The sequence below is a fragment of the Mizuhopecten yessoensis genome, unplaced genomic scaffold (assembly GCF_002113885.1).
Source record: "Mizuhopecten yessoensis strain PY_sf001 unplaced genomic scaffold, ASM211388v2 scaffold10603, whole genome shotgun sequence".
Lineage (NCBI taxonomy): Eukaryota > Metazoa > Mollusca > Bivalvia > Pectinida > Pectinidae > Mizuhopecten > Mizuhopecten yessoensis.
In genome coordinates, this window is record NW_018408629.1 from 1,682,711 (window position 1) to 1,710,160 (window position 27,450).

The following is a 27,450-nucleotide window of genomic DNA, read 5'->3' on the forward strand; positions in this document are numbered from 1 at the left end:
GTACGTGCACATTGCTTTTTGGTGGACGCCAGGGAGGTGTCTTATGTCCTCACTTTGTTAGGTACATATAAGGTAATTTTGTGTGCGAAATGAATACTGACTTTCCATCGCTTTTTTTGGACTGATACATATATTTGAAATAACACCACTTCTTCATATTATGAAAATTGTTGGTATACAAGAATAAAAAGACTGAAAAATCCTATATATATTTCAAATTAAAATTTTCACAAAATGTTCAATTAAACACACATTTTAGATGATAAATATATTATTAAAGTACTATATGAAAGAAAATGTTCTTTCCTAAGTAGATTCACGGACTTAGTCTAATTCCGTGGTAGATTCTATTACGATGCAAAAATACCGATTTTTTCAGAAAAATACTTTCAGGCTGATATTCCATTTTTCGACCCCCTTCACCCTTGCCTCATTATATTTAATCATCTAAATAATTAGTAGAGTGTTCAAAGTAATAACATCGGATGTATAAAGGATTGAAAAGAGTTAAAACAGCAGCATAAATCTCGTAGCACTTCTGAAACAAAAGTTATGAGGGGCAGGCTCCTATGTAATTTAACATAGCTGCATGGTAATAGTCCCTTTGTAAATCTACTGCTATATGACATGTATGCAATCTCAATTTTGCAGCAGTCTAGGCTAGGTCAGTTATAGATTGTGTAAACTCTCCTAAAAAGTGGGCCGTGACGAATCTACCAATCAAAAGGCAGGTTAGATATCAGACCGCTCTCCTTAAAATAGTGCCAATTGGTAAAACGTTATTTTCATATCAAAATACAACATATTACTAACTTAAACATGTAAAGCTATCAAACATCAATTTACTGATATGGACAGTACCAACAAAGAAAATTGAAATGCATTATATTCACATATATTCTTTCGATAGGTTTACTGCGTATCAACTTCCGGTAAAGGAAATACGGCTACCGAGAAGTCAAAACACGCCCAGACCACGTTGAAGTCGTACCGACGAGACGCTTGCTCCGACCGAAGATGGATTTTGTGCAAGAATCAAAGCCCAAAATTATGTGGCAACCGGATAAGACCAAGCAAACAAAGATGGATAAGCTTCGGAAACTGATAAATGAAAAATATAATGTGGATTTGCGTAAGTAGTGTCACGTCTTGAAAAGTAATTGACACTTGGTTTAGAGTTATCTCCCTTTATGCATACGTTGAGTTATGTTTTGGCTCCTGTCATGACAAACTTGCAAAACAACAACGCTCACAAAAGAACAGACAAGAAAGCGACAAGATTAAATAGAGACAATTGTATTATTCTTTTCATAGCTTGTTTCAAGTTGTGAGCATGTGTCATCCAGATTAAAGGCATTTATAACGCATGCTTCTGGATTGTATTCTTTTTTTCTTATGTGTCGGCAGTTTCACTTTTACTATCGGGTCCAGTACTAGTACACTCTGCCGATTGAGCTATATAGCTGTAAAGACCTATAATAGCTCGATTGACCTACCGTATCTGAAATAGGTCTTTTGAGCTATTTTCAAGTGATTTTCTTTTTTAAGGAAAACAAAACAAAGTCGCTTTTAAAAGAAGATTGTATCATTAGGTGGATAACAAAAGACATTAAATATAAGGATTCTTTTTAAAAAATAATGATGTAAAAAAATCGGAAATGTTACATTCATGAAAAATGAAAATAAACATCTAACTGTATGCTTTTTGTAGTCAACATTACCATAAACCTTATTGTTTTATGCGACTTTGCTTTAATTTAATGAAAATTGAAATCTGAGAAAATATAGCTCAATACAGCTATAATGTATAGGTGTATATAGCTATATAGGTCTTAATAGCTATATAGCTCAATCAGCAGAGTGTACTGGACCTGACTATTTCTCCTGTAACATGCACAATAAAAAAAAATGTCCATAAACAATTTTTAAAATAGTGATTTTGTCATATGAATATGATAGTTCAAAGAGGCGTTTTAAAATAATATGATGTACATGTACTAGCCTCGTCTGTCAATGCACCCATAATATAATCTTTTATTATGGGTGTATTGACAGACGAGGCTAGTATAGATGTGAATGATGCATTGTCATCATCAGATCACATCATCAACTGTGCGAGCGAGCCCTCGTCAAATCCAGTGGCGGATCCAGAGGGTTTTTTGGGCTTCAGGAAACCCTCCTACCCTGAGAATTTTCTTTAAAAATCATGTATTTTCACCAGTTTCCTCAATTTTCCCCACTTTGAAACCCCCCCCCCCCCCCCTGGAAATTTGGAAACCTCCCCCAGATAGGTCTCTGGATCCGCCACTGAATTTAACCTGTTAATAAACTTTTCCATATACAATTTATTGCACATGGACTAGTATGTTGAACCTAAAGGACAACATTTATATATCATGAGAAACCAGACAGATCTAGGCAATATGAATTGCTTTGTAATTCTTGGGTATACCTGTTCAAGATAATTTTTGTAATGATTATACTTCGATGAATTACATAGAAGTGCCTTACAATTGTAGAGTCAAATAGAAATCTTGGTTGAACTTAAGCTTCTATAAAGAGTCTGAATTCTATCCTTTGCACATTTTTGTGTTAATCATCATGTTAGTTTATTGTGTGACAAAATGAACTCAATCAATACTTAAAATAATTTGATTAAGTAATGGGCTTAATTTAATTAAGTAATGGGCTTAATTTATTTAAGAGACGTTTGCAAATACCTGTGAAACATTTGACCAGGGGGTAACGTATGTGAACGAGGTTAATTAGAGGTCACATTGGATACATAATTATATGACAGGTAATTGATGAGAAGCACCCTGTACCAGGTGGTCATGTATGTATGTACCCAATGTTTATGTTGACAGGTTAATGATTGATGATGGCTGTAGGCAATGCCTTAGTAGGCTTAGTAGTGAAAACACATTTAACGGGGTACATCCTATATTCAAGTCAGTCAGGAATTGGCCACGAGAGAGACAGGTCAATTTGAACCCAGACTCAGAGAGACAGAGTGTGGCCATGGTTTAGACACAGGCCTATTTACTTAGCTCAAAGTCAGGGACACATCGTGAAGTATTACTATACGTAGATGAGATGTTGTAACCACCTGTACATGTACCTGTAATGAGATTGTTGATAAACGTCTATCAGTCAACATTACTATTATCAACTGTTACGTGTGTTTACGGCTGCTGTGTTACAAATGTTAATTAATGTAATCTCACTGGTTCATTTGGTCCTGTATAAAAAGAATAATTTAGCACAACATTCTTATGGGAGTTTGCAGATTTCAGTTGTGCATCTGTTTCCTGTTACAGGAGTATTAGTCTGAACAAGGGTTTCCCAGAGATCTGTTGGCCCCTTCCCCCCTCCCAATCTTGAAATAAAATAATAAAAAGAAAAGTATAAACCGAAGAAAAAGAATGAAAACTAGATAAGAGAAACAGCAGATAGCCTGAAATATAACACCAGGTATTTGATCTTAAGCTGAGACGTGTCTACATATGAATAAATATAACTGACATGGCCTTATGTAAAAGCTCATGGTTATAGGGTTCTTGCCAGCTATTTTGGGAAAGGGTTAACGTTCCTGAGCAGAAATTGAGAAAATATCGTTGGCAATTGGCACAAATTGGGAAAATCTCATCAGTGAACCCAGAAATGTGATACAATGTCAGCAAACAAAAAAATATATTGCAATATTTAAAAATGTAAATTTTAATTGATTTTGTTTTCAACTTTCATTATTCATGTATTGTACATGTTGAATGCTTCAACAGAGACGGTAATACTTCGAGCGTTGACATATAACTGGAAACTCTTATAAACATGCTTTTTAATCCAATTGGGAAAATATAAACCAAGATTCGGAAAATGCAGGGTAATTTTTAGGTCACCTGAGACAAAGTCTCAAGTGACCTATTGCCATCGCCTTTTGTCCATCGTCATCCGTCGTGCATCCGTAAACAATTTACATTTTCGAGTTCTTCTCCAAAACCCCTGAACCAATTTCAATGAAATTTTGCAGGAACCTATCATGGACAAAGGTCAACAAAAATAATGGCCGGTTTAGTCCTAAGCCCATAGGGGCCTGAGGGGCGGGGCCAAAAAGGGTCAAATTGACTAAAATTTCAAAAATTTCTTCCCAAGACCAAGATATGGTAGAATCAAATACTCTTCATAGATGGAAGGATCTTAAGGTGCTTTACCAAAATTGTGAATTTCATGACCCTGGGGTCTCACGTTTCCCCCTGGGGAGGGGGTAAACTTTACTATAGTTTATATAGGGAAATCACATTTTGGACCAACATTTGTTTAATTTCCATTGGAAGTAATTCAATTTGGGTTAGCATTATCAGTATTAGGTAGCAGTTTGATAGTATGCACATATCAGCCCTGACTGACCCCCAGGGGCTGATGGGTGGGGGAAAAAAAGGGTTGAATTGACTGAAATTTCAAAAATCTTCTTCTCAAGACCAAGATATGGTAGAATCAAATACTCTTCATAGATGGAAAGGTCTTAAGGTGCTTTACTAAAATTGTGAATTTCATGACCCTGGGGTCTCACGTTTCCCCCTGGGGAGGGGGTAAACTTTACTATAGTTTATATAGGGAAATCATATTTTGGACCAACATTTGTTTAATTTCCATGAGAAGTAATTCAATTTAGGTTAGCATTATCAGTATTAGGCAGCAGTTTGATAGTGTGCAGCCCTGTTTAACCCCTGGGGCTGATGGGTGGGGCCAAAAAGGGTTGAATTGACTGAAATTTCAAAAATCTTCTTCTTAAGACCAAGATATGGTAGAATCAAATACTCTTCATAGATGGAAGGGTCTTAAGGTGCTTTGCCAAAATTGTGAATTTCATAACCCTGTGGTCTCACGTTTCCCCCTGGGGAGGGGGTAAACTTTACTATAGTTTAGATAGGGAAATCACATTTTGGACCAACATTTGTTTAATTTCCATTGGAAGTAATTCAATTTGGGTTAGCATTAACAGTATTAGGTAGCAGTTTGGTAGTATGCATATCAGCCCAGACTGACCCCCAAGGGCTGATGGGTGGGGAAAAAAGGGTTGAATTGGCTGAATTTTCAAAAATCTTCTTCTCAAAGACCCAGATATGGTAGAATCAAACACTCTACATAGATGGAAGGGTCTTAAGGTTTATGACCCTAGGTTTACGTGAGGTTTACACTGTGGGGAAGGAAGGGGGAGGGGGAATTTATTATGGGTTTATAATGGCAAATGATACTTTGAATATTACATGACAATAACTTGATTGGAATTATAACCTTGAGTTGACAGTTTCATACTTTGAACATTTTGAGCCAGCCCTACCCCCAAGGGCTGTAGGGTGGGGCCCAAAGGAGTCAGTATGCTAACATTTCTTCATTTTCCTTGTTTAGAATCAGAGGTGCTAGTTTCAAATACTTTTTAGTCTTAAATCTATGCTAGATATTGAATAAGGTGGTTTTATTGTTTTTTGTCACTTTGAATAATATTTCTGTTCATGTTAAAAACAAAATCAACTCTCTGTATAAATATATCAGGTGACCGTTAAGGCCCATGGGCCTCCTGTTTGAATTGGGAATGGGTCTCCCTACTGGACCCTATAAACACCTGGTAAACAGTTTTAATATATACTTCCATCAATATTTTACCAAAAGGACTAACTTGCCACATCCCCACCTTCTCCCTCTGTCTTTAAAAAAAATAAAAAAAATAAAAATGTTGGAGTGGTATGTTTGTTAGCAATAAAGGTCCAAAGCTAAATACTGGTGTGTTTCCTTTTTGTCAGAGAATTATTGTATGGAAAAGTCATTTAAAGAGAAAAATAGGAACACCACACCCAATACAAGAGAAAAGATCCATAAGAAAATTTATTTAGTGTCATGTTCATCTTAAAAGCAAATAAAAGCTGTTATGAAGACAAACAAAGTGGTTTCACAAAAAGAAAATTGGCAGATATGCCACATAGTCAGCGATTTTTTTTCTTAAGGCTGAAACAAAATAAGAATTATATTTGTATTTCAACATTTAGCATTAAAAAATATTAGGGTAATTATAAGTGGAAAGTTATACAAGTTTGAAATTTTTCCATTTTTCTTTATTAGTCCATATGTGTAACCAGAAAAATATCAGAGTATCGGTACAAAAGCACCTGACAATATGACAATAGGCTAGACAGGGAAGTGGAAATACAGGTTCTTGTGGGGGTTTTTTTTGGCCAAAAAACAGGTGCAAAAAAACTTACATGATCGTATATACATACAGTTGCATGTTTCACAAATTGTTAACAAGAAAGGCAGAAGAAGACAAAAAATAGTTTACATGTAATGAATAAGAATAAGAGAAAAGCAAGATGGATAAACACAATCTTTTATGTGCTTAAAATTACAAAAAATGTAGTGTTACAATTAATTATACATGTGCTTTTGATAACAATGAAACCTCTCTAATCCAAAACCTGTGTATTCTGACAACCAGTCATATCTGAAATACAGTTGTGAATGTATTTCTATAAAAATACTAACAGAGAAATATTTGTCTTCTGATGCCCTAATCAATCAAATTTGTTGGAATCAACAGGGTCTCTGATGTACAGGTATCACTGTAGAAGCCACAGTGTCAGATTAGACAGGTATCACTACAAATCGAGATGCCACAGAGTGTCAGACTAGACAGGTTTCACAGCAGATACCACTGTTTCAGATTATACAGGTATCTCTTTAGATACCACAGTGTCAGATTAGACAGGTATCACTGCTCACATCACTTGATTGTCTGTTACAGAGACCTACAGTGCTTTTCATCGATGGTCATGTGACCATTATGCTGAATTCTGGGAAGAAGTATGGAAGTTCACAGATATTATTCATTCAAAACCTCATAACAAGGTAGAATCATACTATTCAGTTATATAATGAATATGACGTGGGGTTGCTAGTTAAGGTGGAACACTAGCTCCTTCTACCTCTCAGGGGCTGTTGGTTAAGGTGGGATACTAGCTCCTCCTACCTCTCAGGGGCTGTTGATTAAGGTGGGACACTATCCCCTCCTACCTCTCAGGGGGAATTGGTTAAGATGGAACACTATCCCCTCATACCTCTCAGGGGGAATTGGTTAAGATGGAACACTATCCCCTCCTACCTCTCAGGGGCTGTTGGTTAAGGTGGGATACTAGCTCCTATTTCTTAGGGGTATTGGTTAAGGTGGGATACTAGCTCCTCCTACCTCTCAGGGGTGTTGGTTAAGGTGGGATACTAGCTCCTCCTACCTCTCAGGGGGTGTTGGTTAAGGTGGGATACTAGCTCCTCCTACCTCTCGGGGGGGGTGGATTGGCTTCATCCACTTGGCCTGGTGACATGGATGTAGGTTTGGTGGTTTTTCAGCGCAATATTTTAAGGATATAGCTCCTGAACTATATTCCAATGAATGAGCAGTACCTAAGGGACATACAGAGCATCTGTCGAGTTTATGTCAATAGCATTTCTTACTGTTTTTCTTTATTTATAGAAATAAATGTATAGAAATAGAAAAATGAAGTATGTATCATAAATTTGCGAAGTAAAATTTTGCCATATTTAAATGAAACTACCCAATGTTTTAGTAGATGAATTGAATTGGCATCATAATCATTAATGTCATAAGGAATTACTTCTACAAATCAAGCTGTTAATTCTTAACACAGCTGGAATCAGAAATATATCAACAATAAAGGGAAGATGTATATGTCCACACTATTTTGAATTAATTTGGTGTCAGTTTATTTAAAAGCTTCCATGACTAGTAATGGCTGTGATCACCAGTACGTGTATCATCAGTTGGTAATTGGTTTACAGTGCTTCCCTTTATCCGTGTTTCTATACACGCTAAAATTAATGTTTTCTATGGTAATTTCATTACAGGTCGTGGATACAAGTAAGGGAATTGCAGAAAACCCAGAGTGGTTTGAAGGAGCTAGATTAAACTTTGCGGAAAATCTATTACGGTACAAAGATGACAGAACAGCCATCTACGCTACAGGTACAAAATACATAAATGTACTACATATCATCATTACTTTTGCTGCTTTGTACCACTATCGCTATTTTCCTCATTATTGATACTCCCAAGGGTTACGCTCTGCCCACATGTGTTCTCTGCACCCCTGGAATGTCGTGACAAAATGGAAGCCACCAAGTAAGCTGTTTGATTGGTTTCAGGTAAAAAACATCTGACCAATCACTAGGCTGATACCTGTCCTCTGAAAATTACAGAGGAGCAGCACCTGACTTCAGAGTCGGTCAATTTTACGGTTAGCTGCTGCCTGATTCTGTTAATGTACATCAAAGAAGCAAACTGGTCTACTTGTATGGTCAACAAAGCGGCGTGTACAAAGCATTTGATTATGTCATGACATATTCCAGGGGTTCATGGAATGGAAGAGAGCATAATCCCTGAAATTTCAGGATGTAGTATTCAATATAAATCCTTATTTTTTTTTAACAAAAACTGTGATTAAAAACTTCTTTTGCAAGCTCTCAAAAAGCCTCTGTTTCCTTTGTCAAGCAAAGAGTGCAAATATACGCTGTATCGTCTCTTAACCACTTAAAAGCTCACAAAACATGTTTTCAATCACTGTTTGTGTTTAAAACAAACATAGCATTCATTCTTCATACCAAACTGATGAATCTCATGTTGTATTTTCCCATATAATTTGTGTAGCATAAGACCACTACTTGATTAAATATGCAAGCCTTGCTTTTATAATTAGTTTGATGTCATTTTCACCGTAATGTAAAACTCTCAGTTATTTGTATAAAGGTCTAGAGGGTAGATAATTCCTATGTAGATTTTCAGTGGAGCAGTCCTTTACATTTGAACTGAAGGCAATTATTGAATTATAAAATGACCTCTCCAGTGGCCCCAGTTAATTCAATACTGTTTTGGGGATACTTTTGTAGTATGCAAACTACACTATTGTGTAATTATTATCTACGTATACAATACTTGAAGATCAAAAGATTAAATGTGAAACTTAAATAAATGTCACATTAAAGAGTGGGCCCTCAGGCTTAATTCAGCATATTTCACTTATGTGGAGTCTTTTCTAGAAAAATTAGCTAGAAGTACAACATCTGAATTCCGAGTTGATGAAACATGAGTTTAAACATATTTGAACCAATTCATTTGACTGTCCGGTTTGCGATCTGTAAACATTAAAATGAAAATAAGATCCGTCGTTACGATCTTTTTTCGTAGCCTGCCCTTATTTTAAAGAGGCCATTCAATCCTACTTTCTCGTCGGTAATAAAATGCTACCAACATTAGCACTTCGTTTAAGCTCTAGCATTTAACATCAATTGACATTTTCTTAAGTTAATGTAAGGGCAGGACTTTAGGTATGGTGTAATGACTTAATCATAACTCATTCATCCCTGAAATTTCAGAATGAACCATTCCAATCTTTGAATTGGAAGAGTTCAAAAGTGTCTTCAGGGGTGAATAAGTTAACAACAATAAACCATTTTCTATTTTTTACAGGTGAAGGGAGATCAGTTACTAAGAAGACATTCAGAGAACTGCGTGAGTCGGTCGCGGTGTACACTGCTGCCCTGAGAAGGCTGGGTGTTGAGAAAGGTGATCGTGTTGTAGGTAAGTGGATTTGATAGCTGATAATAGATGTAAAACACAGAAATTAACATCAGACTGATGATTCATTGGTCAGAATGGGCATTGTTTAGTCATCATAATGTTAAAATACATGTATAAGTCTTGTTTGTGCTAACCTAATTTATATCAGCATGGACCAATCTGTCCTTGCAATTGTCTAGCTTTCAGGTGGGATTTACTTCTTTGTGATTTTAGGGAAACTTTGCATATTTTGGTGGACATTTCACACTTTTACACCAATTTGTGTAGATGCAAATTTTTCGAAACATCATGTAAAATTTACCTAGGATTCTTGCTGAAAAATAATATAAAACAATAAAATATGTGTTTATTATTGCATAGAGTCCAAAAGTTTAAAATGAGTGCAAACAAAAATTTAATTTCCCTTTTAACAGATTTTGAAAAACTAGTACCTGGTAGGGCTGGAATTTTGAAGAGAAATCAGGTCATTTTTGAAACTCTTAAAAAGGCAATGCACTTAATTTAAAAACAATACCCATACTCTACTTTTTCATTTCATCATTATCATGTTAAAAAAAAAAAAAAAAGTTTCTTTCTGCAAAGACAAATATGGAAGGTAAAAAAATACATATACATATACAAGCATACATATGGCTTGCTATTTGACTGGGAGTATTGTTGTTGTAGGTTACATTCCAAACTGTACAGAGGCTGTGGAGGCGATGCTAGCTACAGCCAGTATAGGGGCAGTGTGGAGTTCCACCTCCCCAGACTTTGGGGTGCAGGTAAGGTGGTAGAGTGATGACCTGAGTGATGTGCGTGTGTTTATTAAAAGATGTAATTTAAAAAAAAACAACTACAAAACTACACATTTGAAGTTTTAAAATTTTAATGTAATGTAGTTTTGATAGAGTGTTGTCAGTCTGTTCACTTTTTGTCCGTCCTAATACTCCCTCATCATTTCCCTTTTAAGGATATATCCCAGTACCATTGCCAAAACCTTTAACCCTTTCAACACTGTAGACCATAATGGACTCATCTAGATCAATTCATGGTATCAGTTCATGGTAGAGTTTATTAAAGTTACATAGCGGTGAAAGGGTTAAGAACGCTTTGGAAACTGTTTTCTCCCTGTCATGACCAGAGCTTTGATAAATCATTTCTGTAAAGATAACCATGCATCATACCTTGTAGGACTTTTGTGAGAAATGATACATATGAAACAATCAAAATATCAAACAACAAAAGTTTTCTGAGAGTACAAATTCATAAGGGCTAGACCGGGATTCAAACCCTGAACGAGCTATTATTATACTGTCACTCTAACTATTGAGCTTCCTGGTCAACGGAAGTGAACTGGCCAAACTGTGTTACAGTTATATCTAAACAGAAGTGGCCTGGCCAAACTCTGCTACAGTTATATCCTAACGGAAGTTACGGGGATTTTAATTATTGTACAAAGGAAAACTGGCAGTGCAGTGGGACAGGGATCCTTAAATGTAGTTTACACCACCATCCTGTGTAGATGTACTCTTTCTTCACCCATTTCCCTCCTATAAATGGACTAGTTTTATAATTCCCTTTCTTTTTCGAAAAAAACCAATAAGATGTGATACTCTAGTTAAAAAACAATCTTTTCTGTTACTGAATTTTTTTTCGCAAAAATAGATAAGATGAAAGTTTTTCCTTTTCAAAATCACAGTGATGCAGGTACATGTATTAAAACTGTTATTGAATTTGCTATTACAATTTTCGTTTTAAATTCAGCATATTTAGGTCTGAGTCACTTAATAAAAGCTTAAGTATCAAACAAACTTTACCTTTAATTTGGCATAAATTCTCCATGCAGTGGGAACTTCTGTACTCTTCACAGAATCTTGCTGAAGACTATTGGATTTGCTGGGGGCTGAATCAAGCTGAGAGCATTGCAATCAGCAAACTGCAAAACAAATATAACCAACAGATCTAATACATGTAGACGCTTATTTCAAGTTCTGATTATCGGAAGAAACATACTCAGCCTTGTAAGAAGTTCGATATTTTTCACTTTTACAGGGGGTACTTGACAGATTTTCACAGATCCGTCCCAAGATAATTTTTAGTGTGAATGCTGTCTGGTACAATGGAAAGGTGCATAGACACCTGGACAAGCTACAGCAGGTGGTACAAGGTCTACCCGAGCTGGAGAAGGTGGTCGTGATTCCATTTGTACCTGATGAGCATTGTGATATTACTGAGGTATCCAACAGGTAAGTTTTTGTACCCAGACTGGAGTTATTTCCCATTTTACACGCCCGTCAAATTTTACAGTAGTATTATGGTATGGCGTTGTCCGTTTGTCCGGTGTAAACTTTTGTTTGTCCGGCAATCTCCTCCTACATTTTTCGAAACTTGGTATACATTATAATCATGATATGAAGTTGTGTCCCCCTTAAAAGAATTTTGATTCGACAATTTTTCGTAAAGTGATTGCCCTTTGTTTATTTCAGTATTTGATTTTTGTCCGGCAATCTCCTCCTACAATGTAAGAAAGTATATAACACTATATGGCATTCGACCGGCGTATATTGTTCCGCCCCGCAGTACTCTTGTTGATACCTGATACACATTTTTGTCCAACAGGTAACATTGATGCTGATTGATTTTTAGTTCTCTGGCAGTTAGTTTTCTTGTTTCTTATTTAAAATGATTTATCTTCCATTTAATTTTGGTTCTGACTGATTTCAACAGGTAAGTTTCTAGTTTTTAGTCCCTGAGAGAGTTATGTATCAAACATACATCTATCTGTTAAATGATAAATATAACACTATATGGCATTCGACCGGCGTATATTGTTCCGCCCCGCAGTACTCTTGTTGATACCTGATACACATTATTGTCCAATAGGTAACATTGATGCTGATGGATTTTTAGTTCTCTGGCAGTTAGTTTTCTTGTTTCTAATTCAAAATGATTTATCTTCCATTTAATTTTGGTTCTGACTGATTTCAACAGGTAAGTTTCTAGTTTTTAGTCCCTGAGAGAGTTATGTATCAAACATACATCTATCTGTTAAATGATAAAGCCTGTTCGTTTATGCGGAACAACCAGTACGTCCGTTTCGGGTATAAATTCCGGTGGACCTGCAAAAGTTTATGCAGGCCTGGATGATTCTTACAAGTTAGTTTCTTGTTTCCAGTCCTTGACAGAACGATCTCCAATTTATATCTGATGCAGACCCCATAGTCCCTGATAGCATATATCTGACCCCTTACAATGCTGACTGATTCCAACAAGTAAGTATCTATCCTGTCCCCACAGAATTATTGCCTCATAGTATCTGATGCTGACTGATGTATACAACACTTCCAGATAAGTTCTTCTTTTTCACAGCCTTCTCAATTACAGAATGCAGTGATTGTTTTGCCTTATTTAAAGCTGAAAACAGACTGCTTTTCCTAACTAAAAAGCACTTTATTTTTTAAAGAAAATATAAGGAAATGCTATATTTTCTTGTAGACACTGGCTGCTGTAATAATTAGAAAAAAGACTGATGTGCCTCAGTTGGTAAAATTAATTTGTATCTTTGTTTCGTTTTGTTGTAATAATGAGTTGAAATCATTGTGTCATCTGTGAATGTTGCTTGTTGCTGTTTGTTAAAATAAACAGTATTCACTTTGCTTGGTAGTAACTGTACGTGCATGTGTCTTAAGTATTTGTTTTGTAAATATTATTTGTTTTGTTGTATCTGTTTGTTAAAATGTTTGCTTCGTCAGAACTGTGTGTTAATTGCTTGTTTCAGTGATAGTATTTCTTGTTTTGTTGTAGCTGTTTGTTACCCGAGTTCCTCCACATGGGGATGCCTGATGACCAGGTGCCAGAGCTGACTTTTGAACAAGTCCCGTTTAACCATCCCATGTTCATCATGTATTCATCTGGCACCACGGGAGTACCCAAGTGTATGGTGCATTCAGTCGGAGTAAGTCAATCTGCAATAACATTTTAATACATTATCATTTTTGCTTTATATTTTAAGGTACTTTAGGTGCCCTTTTCTTACTGTTTTTGCTTTAGTTTTCAAACATTGTATTTTGTCTCCCAACTGTATTTGCATCCCTTCTGCCTTTCCATCCATCCTTGCATCACTTTCTCCAGCGCATATCTTTGATACTTAATGTCACCAACAATACCAAATTTTGTTAGGAGTACCCCTTGTGATGGTGCAGTGTTACGTATAGAAATTGTGTTTTTATATGCTCCATCGCATACAGGGTTTCCGGCTTATGACTCTTTGTTGTCAATATTTTACATTGTTTGGGACATATCTCACATAATCTGTCACTTACAACTGCCAAACATTTTATGGGAGTACCTCAGAATGGTACTGTGTCCTATGAAATTTTGTTTATTATGGACGTAGTTTATTGTTGATGCCAGATTTTGAAGGTGGGTGACTGTTGATTGCTTGCACTTGTCCTGATCAGATTTGAAAATAAATTTACCAAAATTGTCACAAAAGTTCAAAATAAAGCTGCCATATACCAAATGTAATTATTTCTAATTCAAACTTTAGTTATTTTGTGAAAAAAATGAAGTTGATTTACTGTTAATATATGGTGTTGAAAAAAGAGTACAGATAATTCAAGTTATTATTCAGAGAGACTTAAAAAAATCCTTTCAGCCTTTAATACAACCCTCCCCTCAAACCCAAGAAATATGTTGCTTGACCTTGATAACTTGAGCAGTTTAAATGTTAACAGTTCATGCATGTCTTCTAGTGATAGATATAAACTTGATTCATTTTATGACAAGAATACACATACAGTCGAGTTGGTGATAGATTTTGGAAATTTGTTGAACTTTTTGCAAAATTTCCATCTTTAAAAAGTCGTCCTATGGTAACTGGTACTCCACGAACAATTCCACCTTTTCTCTGATTAAATTTGTACTAACGTGTGTCTGTTTCATTTCAGGGAACATTACTAAAGCACATGGAGGAACACGCCATACAGAGTGACATGACATGTGATGACGTCATGCTCTACTACTCAACAGTAGGTGCTTTTACTAGAATCCTCGTGTTTATATAATTTATACTTTAGGGCTAGATATGTAGTGTTTGACTACCCTTCTTCACTGGCATCCTCCATATCCTGGGGTATTGCTCACTTACGTTCTCTGCACCCCTGGAATATGTCATTGCAAAATTGTAGGCACGAAAATAGCTATTTGATTGCATTGGTCTCGGGTAGTAAAACCTGACCAATCGTGAGGCTGTGACCTGTCTTTGAAGATTACAGCGGGATGACACCCGACTTCATAGCAAGTCAATTTACCTTTACTGTACCACGAGATTCTTTTGATGTACATCAAAGGATCAAATAAGTGTTCCTGTCTCATCCACAAGGTGGTGCAGACTGAGCCTTTCGATTTTGCCATGACATATTCCAGGGGTGCAGGGAACGTAAGTGAGCATAACCCCTGAAATATCGAGGTTGACTTCTCTAGTAGATGTAGTGTTTGACTACCCAAGAAAATGCTTCCAAATTATGTAATGGAAATATTCGACAAACTGCATTTTCTGTAAAATGAAAGGAAACGAAATCAAAACGTTTTTGCTGAGAATATTTATCAATGATATTCACATGTTTTGAAATTTTGTTCCATGGTTACCAATATGTTTAACATTTGCGTATTTACCTGTGATGTTTACCTGATAATCAGTGGTGTCTACCTGATATATTTATTTGTGATCACAGGTTGGCTGGATGATGTGGAACTGGCTCGTCTCTGCACTAGCTTTGGGAGCAGCTATCGTGTTGTACGACGGATCACCACTAGTTCCCCATGCAAACATTCTCTGGGACATCGTCGACGAAGTGGGGTAGGTCATCTATGATATACACTTCCTTTCTTGCTTGTAATTGGTTTATGTAGAGTGAGTGTAGAGGAGGAGCAATCCCTATCATTTATGTGTAAAATAACGACAAATGTTTAGGCCACTGTGTATAAAAATTTGTTCTGAATATAAAAACCCATGGGATAAAGTTACCTTTAACTTGGTATATCAACTTTGTTCATCAGAATTTGTGTATATAATCGGTTCTTCATTGAAATCAAAGTGTTAATGTTTTCAATGTAAAGTCGTATATTCTTATGACTTTTATTAGGGCTTTTCACCAACTGGTGAAAAGACCTATTGCTTTTGTTAAGTTTCTTATTATTCTTATTATTATTCTTATTATTATTATTCTTATTATTCTTCTTCCGTACTTTGTGGAATCTGTATTTTTTGATTGGTAAAAGAGAGATTTATAGTCTTTTAAGTATGTTGTAGGAAAAGGTCTAAAGCTGATCAAGCAACATTTTCAAGGTGGTCAAAAATTAAATATGGCCGCCATGACGTCATAGGTCAAAATCTAATAATGTCCATAACTCAAAAACGGTTTAATTTACAGAATTGACGCAATTATATAATATGTAGATTATCTTAGGGGCTAACTTTAATTACTGCATGGTTTTTCATTTAAAGGTCAAATAAAAAAGCTCGCTGTTGGGTCAAAGGTCATAATTTTTAAAAAACATTTATTTTTTCATTGTTTTGGAAAAATACTTCTACAGATCGATGGAGGATGTCCTTCCGATGAATTTGATGTCTTTAGTGTTTCTGTAACGTTAACCGTTAACGTTTTAAGCCATTTTGAATATTTCCTTTGATCTTTTAAAAAATTCGCAATATTTTAAAACTTGTTTTACTCCAATATCAATGACAAATATTTGATTTATTTGTTATGAAAAAGGTTTCCCCAGATGTTTTCTAACATTTAAAAAAAAATCAACTTCATTGAAAAATTAAAATGGCCGCCATGACGTCATACCTTAAAAATCTTAAAATGGCTATAACTCAAACACAGTTGAATTTACAGCCTTTAAGACATCATTTGTAGATAAAGTTCAGGGCTAACTTTTTTCTACCGTATATTATTACTTAAAAGGTCAAATGAAAAAGTTCGCTGTTGGGTCAAAGGTCACAATTTTTAAAAAATATTCATTTTTCATTTTTTTTACAGAATTCTTCAATAGATCGATGGAGAATGTCATTCCGATGAATTAGATGTCTTTAGTTTTTCTGTAACATTTACCGTTAACGTTGTACGCCATTTTGAATATTTCCTTTGATCTTTTAAAATGCTGACAATATGTTAAAACTTCAACGATTTTCTTCTCCAATTCTGCCATTGCAATATTAACCACAATTGGTACATGTATTCCTATAGGGGCCCTTACGAACTTATGTTACATTTTGGAGCCATTAATATTCCAAGATGGCCGCCACGAACTCTGATTGGTTAACAGCCTATACCAATATATTTCGTTATCGATATCAAACACGAGGTTGATCTTTGAATATCATATAGAGATAGCCAAGAGCAAACTTTTTCTTTCATACTGTTTTAACAAAAAATGTCAACTTCCGATTCTCGGCAGGGGTCAAAGTTAAAATGCACTATATTGGGTACCAACCTTAAAAAATCTTCTTCTTAAGTTCCACAAGGTCTAGAGCCCTACTATTTCATACTTAACATGGTCAGGTAATTGGCTATTAAGTTTGAAAATATGAATGACCTTGACCAATGTTCAATGTCACTGGGGTCAATTATGTTAAAGTCTTCAAAAGACTCCTTCTCAATAACGGAAATGGCCAGGGTATTGATATTTGGTCTGTAGCATGCTAGGATGATGGGCTACATGGTTAATGGAAATAAATAACCATTAAAGATCAACTTCCGGTATTTGATAGAGGTCAAATTCGAACATGTAATTTTGCCAGATACCAGGACTTTTACTACTGGTGTAAGGGAAGTAACCCTTACAGTGAAAAGCCCGTCAAATTGTTAGCCAACAATTTCTAGTTATAATTATGATTGATAAAACTGCATAAAACTTGCTTAAAATACATTCATTATAAAAGAACTAAACCTAGTGTATAGTTAACAACTCTGTCTATTGACGTTATGGTAGTGTATAGTTAACAACTCTGTCTATTGACGTTATGGTAGTGTATAGTTAACAACTCTGTCTATTGACGTTATGGTAGTGTATAGTTAACAACTCTGTCTATTGACGTTATGGTAGTGTATAGTTAACAACTCTGTCTATTGACGTTATGGTAGTGTATAGTTAACAACTCTGTCTAGTGACGTTATGCTAGTGTTGTCACTTTATTTGGGTATTCAGACCCATAAAATTATGAAACGATTATTCAATCGATCATCGATCGGTTTACTTCTTCTGATTACAAACTGATTATCGATTATGATTTTAAACCGATTGCCCATCACTAGTAAAGGGTCATTTCCAGCCTCATCAGGGATTTAGAATTAGTTGTTATATTATTCATCTGGAATAAACGAAGACTTAATGAAATATGAAATTTCAAATTCATTAACTGGTTTAGGTGATATGGCTTAACAAAGAGAGGGATAAACCCTCATTTTCATTATAAAATGTGTGAATATCACCTATTGTGCATAAGTTATGTTGAAAATTTGCCATTTTGAATCAAATTAACTAACACTCTTCAATTTTTGAAAGCATCCGCATGCACCAACCAAATGAATATTTGGCATGCTTAACTATTGTCCTACCAATGTTCATTCATGGAAATTAATTTTTAGTTGTCACATGCAGAGGCTTTCATTTCTGCATGCTAATTGTCCAAAAACAACATATTTTGGCTATTTCTGCATAGCAACACAATTTTGTTGCTATGGTAGGGCATCTACGCATGGACAATGAAAAAAAATGTGCTCAAGGAAAGAAAGCCTAAATTAACCAATATGATGTTTATAAAAGAAATTGATTAATAAAATACAAGTAGAAATTGTTACTTTTTATAAGGCTGAAAATGCCCCATAAAGTCCTTTAAGTCATTCACCCCTGAAGACATATTTGAACCCTTCCAATTAAAAGGTTGGAATAGTTCATTATGAAATTTCAGGGATGAATGAGTGAATATAATTCTTCATGAATGGAATGTTGATACCATTGTTGTTTGGTTTAGACAAGTTTCACAGTAACAAACCCCACAATTTGTTAATTTTCTTAATGAAAGATTTTTAACTTAATGAGACATAATCTTATATACTCTTTGTAATCTTATGTACCTTTGGCTTTGTGATGTAATACTGATATGAATTATGTGTCCCACAGGGTGACGTTTCTAGGCAGTAGTGCCAAGTGGCTGGCCGTCATGGAGGATAAGGGTCTCACACCAGGTAATGTACATAAATGTTAAAAGAGTCTCTCTCCAAATATGCCATGGTTTAAGGAGTAATCTCCCCTGCTGTTGTACCAAAGGTATAGGTATACAGTAGATTTCTCTTAATATCACTTCCCATTTGTCAGAGAAAAACATGATATTAACAGAAACATGACATAAACAGAATACATATTTTCTGATGTTTTTCAGCCCTCAAAACTGTAAGTGAACTTAGTCAAATGCCTAAGTGATGTGGCTCTACGAAGAAGATTGATATTTTGTAACTAACCCTGTTCTTTACCCTAGTTGAAATATAGATATAAGTAAATAAGTATAGAAATAAATATATTATTTGTATTTCATTTCAGTATGCAGTTACATTTCATATAGTTATTAGCAAAATGACGATCAGTACGATTGTAATTATGATTGTTTACTGCAGTAGTGATGTAGGCATACAAGTGTTTGGATGGTATTCTGCATCAAATCCAATTGTAAACATGAGAATTGGTAAATATTTACCTATATCTTGATATATATAATGTTCTTTCGCTAGTAACATCTTTTTATAGGTTAATTTTCTTAGATATTTGCTGCAAGTGTGTAATCGAAGATAGTACACATGTTATAATTAGTTGAAAGAATACATCACACTTGGCATTAGAAAAGTTTACAGATGTTAGACTGTCCTAGCTCCCCCAACCACAGGTGAATATCATGTTAACAAGTATGTAAGTCAACCTATTGTTTAACAGTCAGCCAGGTGTAACCTATTGTTTGACAGTCAGCCAGGTGTAAAAAATACCCTGTTAGGCCAAGGCATTGTTTACATAATGCATCCAGGGTGTGACAGAAGGTCCCCAGGGCATTTATCATGAATCAATACCACCATTTACCTGTATTTTTTGGTGAAAGTGGCCAAAATAAAGTGATATTAAGAGAAATCGACATAAAATCAGGTGATAATAAAAGAATTGAATTGCATAGATTATATAGCAGGAAAAACGGTGCATCAAAAAAACCATGATAATAACCGAAAAGTGACATTAACAGACGTGATATTAAGTGAAATGTACTGGGTATATATACAATGTAGATGAAGGTTTAAAGAGTCTTACCCCAGATTAATATCAGTGGTATATACAAACGGTATACCGGTGTCAATTTATTATCACTGTTCAGATATCGGATAATAATCCATAATTTTTTCAAACTGATAGCAAATTCAGTTTGTCTTGTAAGGATTTCTGAAAACCATTTAAAAGATGTTTGTTTTTGTTACGATTGCAAAATTAATCTAGCAAGTTGGTAGATTACAGTAATGAGATGAGATACTGAAACAAGATAGAGGTTAAGAGGATGGGGCACGTATTTGGTTAAATAATGTGATATTTTAACAGGACGCGACTTGAGAGACTTTAGCTGTAAGTTTATCACTACATGTAGGTTCCACACACAAGCTGACGTCCCTGAAGGCGATCCTTTCGACAGGCTCCCCCTTGAAGCCCCAGAGCTATGACTACGTGTACAAGGACATAAAGAAGGATCTACTTCTGGCGTCCATATCGGGCGGCACAGACATTATCGCCTGCTTCATGGGACAGAACTGGACCGTGCCTGTCTACCGCGGTGAGGTCCAGGGTTTTGTTCTGGGCTGTGATATGGAGGCATGGGATGAGTCTGGTAAGTGGGTGCTAATTTAAAAAAAAAAAAATCATGGTCTCAGAATTTTATGGGATTATTTTTTTTCTCCAATTCCAGGCTATATTAAGAATGAATTAAATTGCTACGGATTCCCCTGGCTGTATTTTTTTTCATCGAAATTTTGTTGACTTGAAAATTAGGCAATTTTACATAAAAACTGTGTAATGCAACCAGTACCATGTGGGGTAATGTTCTGAAGAAACCATATGTAATATGACAGGTACTTTTAAACATGATAACTCATGTGAGGCAATGTTCTGATAAAAACCTGTGTAATGTGACCAGTACATGTCATAATAACTCATGTGAAGCAATGTTCTGATAAAACCTGTGTAATGTGACCAGTACATGTCATAATAAATCATGTGAGGCAATGTTCTGATACAAACCTGTGTAATGTGACCAGTACATGTCATAATAACTCATGTGAGGCAATGTTCTGATAAAACCTGTGTAATACGACCAGTGATCTTCACTGACCTGTAGAGGAGGTAAGATGTTTATCTAAAGCCTGTGTGATATTTAGCTCCTTTGTCTCTGTTCATCTATGTTTGTTCACCTACAGGTAAGGTGGTCTACAACGAGAGCGGAGAGTTGGTGTGCAGAACCCCCTTCCCCTCCATGCCTGTGAACTTCTGGAATGACCTTGATGGTACGAAATACCAGAAGGCATACTTCAGCATGTACAAAAGTAAGTATTGAATTTAGAGAAGATATTCAGGGTTTCTTGATGAATAATGAATCTATTTCACCTGATCGATTAATATTATAAAAAAAAATCAACTCATGACACTGTGTACCGTTTAGCATTTATATCTTGCAAAGGTTTAAATGTTTGCTATATTAATGACATTAAGTTATGACTATCTAGATCTGATGTTCGCCATATTTAAAAAAAATCTGCAGTAATGTGGAAACCTGTTGTATATCAGGCTTTGTGGTAGAATCCATGATTTACAGAGGTACAGCATTCCAAGACAAATGTTTGCCCTTCACCGGGAAAATCTATATTCCCCCAGTGTGAATTCCGCCCTTCACATGTAATAACTTTGTAAGGTCAAATGTGTACTAATATTTGCTGTCATGATAAATTCACCCTTATTGTAGAGGGCAAAAATGTGAAATTTAACTGTAGCGAAATACTCCCAGTATAGAGTATGTGATAAGCCATTTAGTACATCTGTGCGAGTGTGTTTTTCTTGTTATGAGTTGATATTTCCAACAGCTCATCATTTGTAGTTTCATACCACTTGAATACTACTGCAAAGAGACCAATATATCAAGTCTAGACTTTAATATACTCCACTGTAGCTAGGGAAGTGGGAGTTGATCAGCAACAGTGAAGTGTCTTGCTCAAGAACACAATCACATACTACAATCTGTCAAATCCTAATCTGTGACCCTGCAGTCAATCCAGGCTATCAACNCTCCCCCCCCCCCCCCCCCCCCCCGATACTGCTACTGCTACTGCTGTGTATTTGTTATGCCCTCTCACAAACTGGTTCAGGGCATATGGTGTTGCTCTTGTTTGTTTGTACATCCAACCTGTGAAATTTCTGCATTTAGGTTAGTTCTGCATTTAGGTTAGTTATGGACCAAGTACTGTAGATAAGGGTATGGACCAAGTACTGTAGATAAAGGTATGGACCAAGTACTGTAGATAAGGGTATGGACCAAGTACTGTAGATAAGGGTATGGACCAAGTACTGTAGATAAGGGTATGGACCAAGTACTGTAGATAAGGGTATGGACCAAGTACTGTAGATAAGGGTATGGACCAAGTACTGTAGATAAGGGTATGGACCAAGTACTGTAGATGAGGGTATGGACCAAGTACTGTAGATGAGGGTATGGACCAAGTACTGTAGATGAGGGTATGGACCAAGTACTGTAGATAAGGGTATGGACCAAGTACTGTAGATGAGGGTATGGACCAAGTACTGTAGATGAGGGTATGGACCAAGTACTGTAGATGAGGGTATGGACCAAGTACTGTAGATGAGGGTATGGACCAAGTACTGTAGATGAGGGTATGGACCAAGTACTGTAGATGAGGGTATGGACCAAGTACTGTAGATGAGGGTATGGACCAAGTACTGTAGATGAGGGTATGGACCAAGTACTGTAGATGAGGGTATGGACCAAGTACTGTAGATGAGGGTATGGACCAAGTACTGTAGATGAGGGTATGGACCAAGTACTGTAGATGAGGGTATGGACCAAGTACTGTAGATGAGGGTATGGACCAAGTACTGTAGATGAGGGTATGGACCAAGTACTGTAGATGAGGGTATGGACCAAGTACTGTAGATGAGGGTATGGACCAAGTACTGTAGATGAGGGTATGGACCAAGTACTGTAGATGAGGGTATGGACCAAGTACTGTAGATAAGGGTATGGACCAAGTACTGTAGATGAGGGTATGGACCAAGTACTGTAGATGAGGGTATGGACCAAGTACTGTAGATAAGGGTATGGACCAAGTACTGTAGATGAGGGTATGGACCAAGTACTGTAGATGAGGGTCGTGCAACTTCACATGCTTATGTACCTTTTTGAGTAGAATTTGTTTCATGACATTTTTGTAACTTTGACCTTGACATTTGTGCTCTTTGTTATGTTTTTGAGTTTAGGTCAGTTATGGTCAGTTATGGTCAGTTACTGCAGCTAGTGTCGTGTAACCTCACATACCTATTCACCCTTATGAGTATAACATGTTTTAGATATTTTTGTGACTGACCTTTGCCGACACATTTATAGTTTTCATTTTGATTAATGCATTGTCAAAATTTGTTACCTTCAGCAGTGACGTAACAAGCTTAGTTTTGATTGTTGCTGTAGAAGATAGATCATGAAGTTACACTGTCTAATTGATTACCTTATGTTGTACTAGATGTGTGGGCCCATGGCGACTTCTGTAGTATCAACAAAGAAACTGGTGGGATCGTCATGCTGGGACGTAGGTAAGACAAATTCTATCTGTTTAGATAGACTTATTTTAAAAGTATCAGATTGATACTCTATAAGATATATGGGTGGAGATCTGATTAAAGTTTTACTAATGCAAATATTTTAGAGGAAATTTTCTGCCCGTAAAGTTATCAATGTAGGACAAATTAGTAAAAAACTGATGATAAAATTCAGCAAGTTTTACTTTTTTGGTTTTTGAAAGAAAGTATATCTGTTTCAGTGACGGTGTTTTGAATCCTAACGGGGTTAGATTTGGTAGTGCTGAAATCTACAATGTGGGTAAGTTCCTGTTTGCTGTACCGTATTATAGAGATCAGAGCCATTTTTATTTATCGCGATCCAAACGGTTGATCAGGTTGGACCACAGTTGTTCTTTTATGAAATAAGGTCAGACTTAGTAATATGATGCTGCTTTCAGGCGAGCCTTGACAAAGCCTTGCAAGGCCTGCATAAACTTTTGCCGGTCTGCCAGGATTATACCTGAAACATTTTGTTCAAAAATGGATGTACTGGTTATTCATCATAAACGAACTGGCCCATGGTCATGCATCAGTTTGTCAAGGACATATATACTCTTGTCAACTACAACTGCTTAATTTTGTATGCAAGGACCTCTACGATATCAAGTCTAGTAACCACACTTTATAACTGTAATTACATAATTATGTCCCTTGGTTCATTTTTGAAACCAAAGTTAGGTCTGTTGACTGTTGACTACTTCACCTGTTTATGAATTGAGTACTAAAATTCTCTTCTTTGTCAAATGTACTTATGTTCTATTGGTTTGTAGTTTTCAGCTCACCTGCTCGAAGGGCAAGTGAGCTTATGCCATGGTGCAATGTCCGTCCGTCAACTTTTCCTTTTAAATGCTACTAGTCCTGAATGGCTTAGTGGATTTTAACCAAATTTGGTCTGGAGCATCTTTGGCCCAAGGGGAATCAATTTTGTATAAATGGTGGGTGTGGCCCCCATAGGGGTAGAGAGTCGGGGCCAATATGGGAAAAAGAAGTAAAACCTTTGAAATCCATCTTCTACCATAGGGATTACGGGATCTTATCCCATTTTTGTCTCCATCAAGTTGTCTAGTAGTACCTGTTACTATTAGAGTGTATTCATTAAAACAAGATGGCCATCAGACCGCCATCCTGGATTTTGACATTTGAAGTTTGCTCTTGCGATATCTCCAGAAATACTTGATGAATCTTTCTGAAATTTAATATGTACATATATACAGTACCTACCATGGAGTGGTATATCTTTGCTTCATATCAAGTACTTGAAACATATCCAGGTGTGCGATACAGGCACTCTGGNGGGGGGGGAATGGCTGCCATCAAAATTTATGAAAAGGTCAAGTGTGAGAGAGATTACCTCAAATGAGTTCATATTTCAGGGTCTCAAGGTCGATGCTAAAGTCACTGTTGTTATTTATAGGTCCAAGAGGGCATTCATGTGTTTTCTAGTCTGATTGATGTGTCCAGACAAATAACCTAGAGGATACACTATAATTTTATAACGGTGTTGTGTTTTTGCAGTTGAGTCCTTCAAGGAGATTGATGACAGTGTGTGTGTGGCACAGAGGAAGGCAGACATGTCCGAGGAGCGTGTCGTTCTGTTTGTCAAGATGGCCAAAGAGGGGGTGTTCAACAAAGACCTTGTCTCAAGCCTCAGGACTAGGATAAGAGCTGAACTATCGGCACGCCACATGCCAGCTGTTGTACTGGAGACACTTGCTATACCGGTATGTACATTTCCTTCTAGCTGGACCCAAACTGATACATGTATCTTTGGTGTATTTACGTTATTTTACCATTTCATGTTGTATGCCATTGTTAACAGTGAATTTTTTTTTCTTGAAACATGTTTTTCCATCAAAAATCGATAGATTTCAACTTTCTGCCGACTAGTGATATGCAAAAATATTGGAATACCTATACAGCAGAAACAAAATATTGCTATAGCTATAGATTTACTGCGACCTTAAACTTTTAAAGTACATTTCATGTGCAAAGTGTGTTTTCTTTCATGCTACTTTCATTTACTTCCTTGCTCTTCCCAAGATGGGACAGTCATACATTACCCATCATTATTTATTTAAACATGAAGACCAGCCTCAATGCATAGCATGTCAAGAACCACTAACAGTAAAATACTTGTTATTAGATTGCATCAACCTTCAGCCAACTTGAGAAATTTCATTAATAGCGTTACATGTCTTAAATCTCTTTTCGAAAAAAAATAACTTGTCTCTACAATTTTAAACTATTTCAAAGCTGGTGGTCTTTATAAAAAAAAAGGTATGAGTCACCAAATATTCAAGTTGACGTTTGTCTTTTACCTTTACATTTGTTTGATGTCCTTTTTGTGTCGCCTAGTTGTGTTGCAAGGCAACATATAGGTTTTACCTTGTTGGCGGCATCAGTGTGTCGTCCAAAACAAGGTTTCTGTGCAATAACTTCAGTTCCCTTGGGTTGATTAAACTCAAACTTGGTACACGTATTGCATACCAATTTCAGAAGTTTATTTGCATTTTTGGTGGAGTTATGCCCCTTATTGCCAAATAAGGGCATTGTGTGGTAAATGCAAGACCTTTTAAAGATAACTCAAACAATTGTTCTTCAATTTTTGTCGAACTTGGTGGGATGTTTCGTTACCTGAATGCATTGGATGAGTTCTTAAATCGTAATATTCGGCAGAGTTTTGTCCCTTTTTCATTGTGGGACTGTAGGCTCCTTTCATTGCCAAATACGGGCATTGTGTAGTAAATGTAAGAACTTTTTTATTTTCTAATCAATGCGTTTCAAATTTTGTACGGTAATGCTAGAAGCAATACCTTCAACATATATTACAGGTTTTTCTGTCGAGTTTCAACTTTCCACATTTTGGCGTATCACACTTGACATAGCATCACTGTACTTCATTTTTTCCGTTTACTTTTCCTTGTTTACACAATAACTCAAACAATTATTCTCCTATTTTTGTGTCGCCTGAAACACAAGACGACATGTAAGTATTACTTTGTCGGCGTTGTCAGTTGTGTCGTCCGAAACAAGGTTTCCGTGCGATAACTTGAGTTCCCTTGGGTTGATTGAACTCAAACTTTAACAGTGCTTTCTTACAAATAGTGCTTGGGACCGCTTTTCAGGTCCGAAGGTCAAAGGTCAAGGTCACCATTACTATAAATAGAAACTCTTGAGGCTTTACATTATGGACTTTAAATTGCATCAAGCGGATACATATCAACAATCATATATCAATGTCTAAATATAGAGCAAGTAGTAAAAATCTTATATCTACAATATAAACAAGCATGTGAATTGTCTCCCTTTGTATACATAGTACACCATCAGCGGGAAGAAGGTGGAGGTTGCTGTAAGAAGAGCTATACATGACCAATCTGTTCCCCAACAGGGGGCGCTGTCAAACCCTGACTGTTTACAAGCTTACTACAACATCCAGGAGCTACAGGGATACTAAAGCCAAGGATGACACAAAGCTTCTGATTGGCTATTCAGTCACTAATTGAACTTTCTTGTGACTGGAACCAAGATAAGACACTTTCACTGACTGGCTGAATCAAGTAGACTAATATCTTATTTTAATCTAGGATGTGACAATGTCACATTTTTTTTTTTAATTTATTGGTACATGTGTATAATATTAATGATAATAATTTGAGGTTCTCATATACCTCTTTATCACAAACTAGTTAGTAGGTCGTCTCAAAGCGGTTCACAAATTATTATCCGTGGTTATAGGGCCTTTGCAACCAGCCAATATCTTTCTCAATTCCCTGGGGAGCATACAGCCGGTGCTGCCATTTCGGCGCTCACGGCTAGCATTCTATTATTCTAGCACTGTCCAACCACATACTCAATTACAGCTGAGTAGATTGGAACAAGCAGAGTAAAGTATC

At 36.2% G+C, this 27,450-nt stretch overlaps 1 protein-coding gene across 1 annotated transcript; it reads left to right on the plus strand.

The window, feature by feature from the left end:
• Positions 1–709: 709 nt before the first annotated feature.
• On the plus strand, positions 710–27,172 carry LOC110461384 (acetoacetyl-CoA synthetase-like). The gene is made up of 17 exons (XM_021514834.1): positions 710–731; positions 911–1,132; positions 6,797–6,900; positions 7,912–8,029; positions 9,530–9,640; positions 10,307–10,404; positions 11,675–11,868; positions 13,427–13,577; positions 14,572–14,652; positions 15,358–15,482; positions 18,812–18,876; positions 20,307–20,543; positions 21,130–21,255; positions 23,458–23,527; positions 23,755–23,813; positions 25,070–25,275; positions 26,874–27,172. Exons 2-17 carry the CDS (start codon positions 1,018–1,020, stop codon positions 27,009–27,011), a joined length of 1,998 nt encoding a protein of 665 aa, XP_021370509.1. The 5' UTR covers positions 710–731; positions 911–1,017; the 3' UTR covers positions 27,012–27,172.
• Positions 27,173–27,450: the final 278 nt, after the last annotated feature.

Excerpts from the sequence above, each read along its gene's own strand:
- LOC110461384 (XM_021514834.1), top strand. The coding sequence starts at position 1,018 with ATGGATTTTGTGCAAGAATCAAAGCCCAAAATTATGTGGCAACCGGAT. Across the intron at positions 8,030-9,529 it reads AACAGCCATCTACGCTACAG|GTGAAGGGAGATCAGTTACT; the intron begins GTACAAAATACA and ends TATTTTTTACAG. Across the intron at positions 23,528-23,754 it reads ATCGTCATGCTGGGACGTAG|TGACGGTGTTTTGAATCCTA; the intron begins GTAAGACAAATT and ends TATCTGTTTCAG.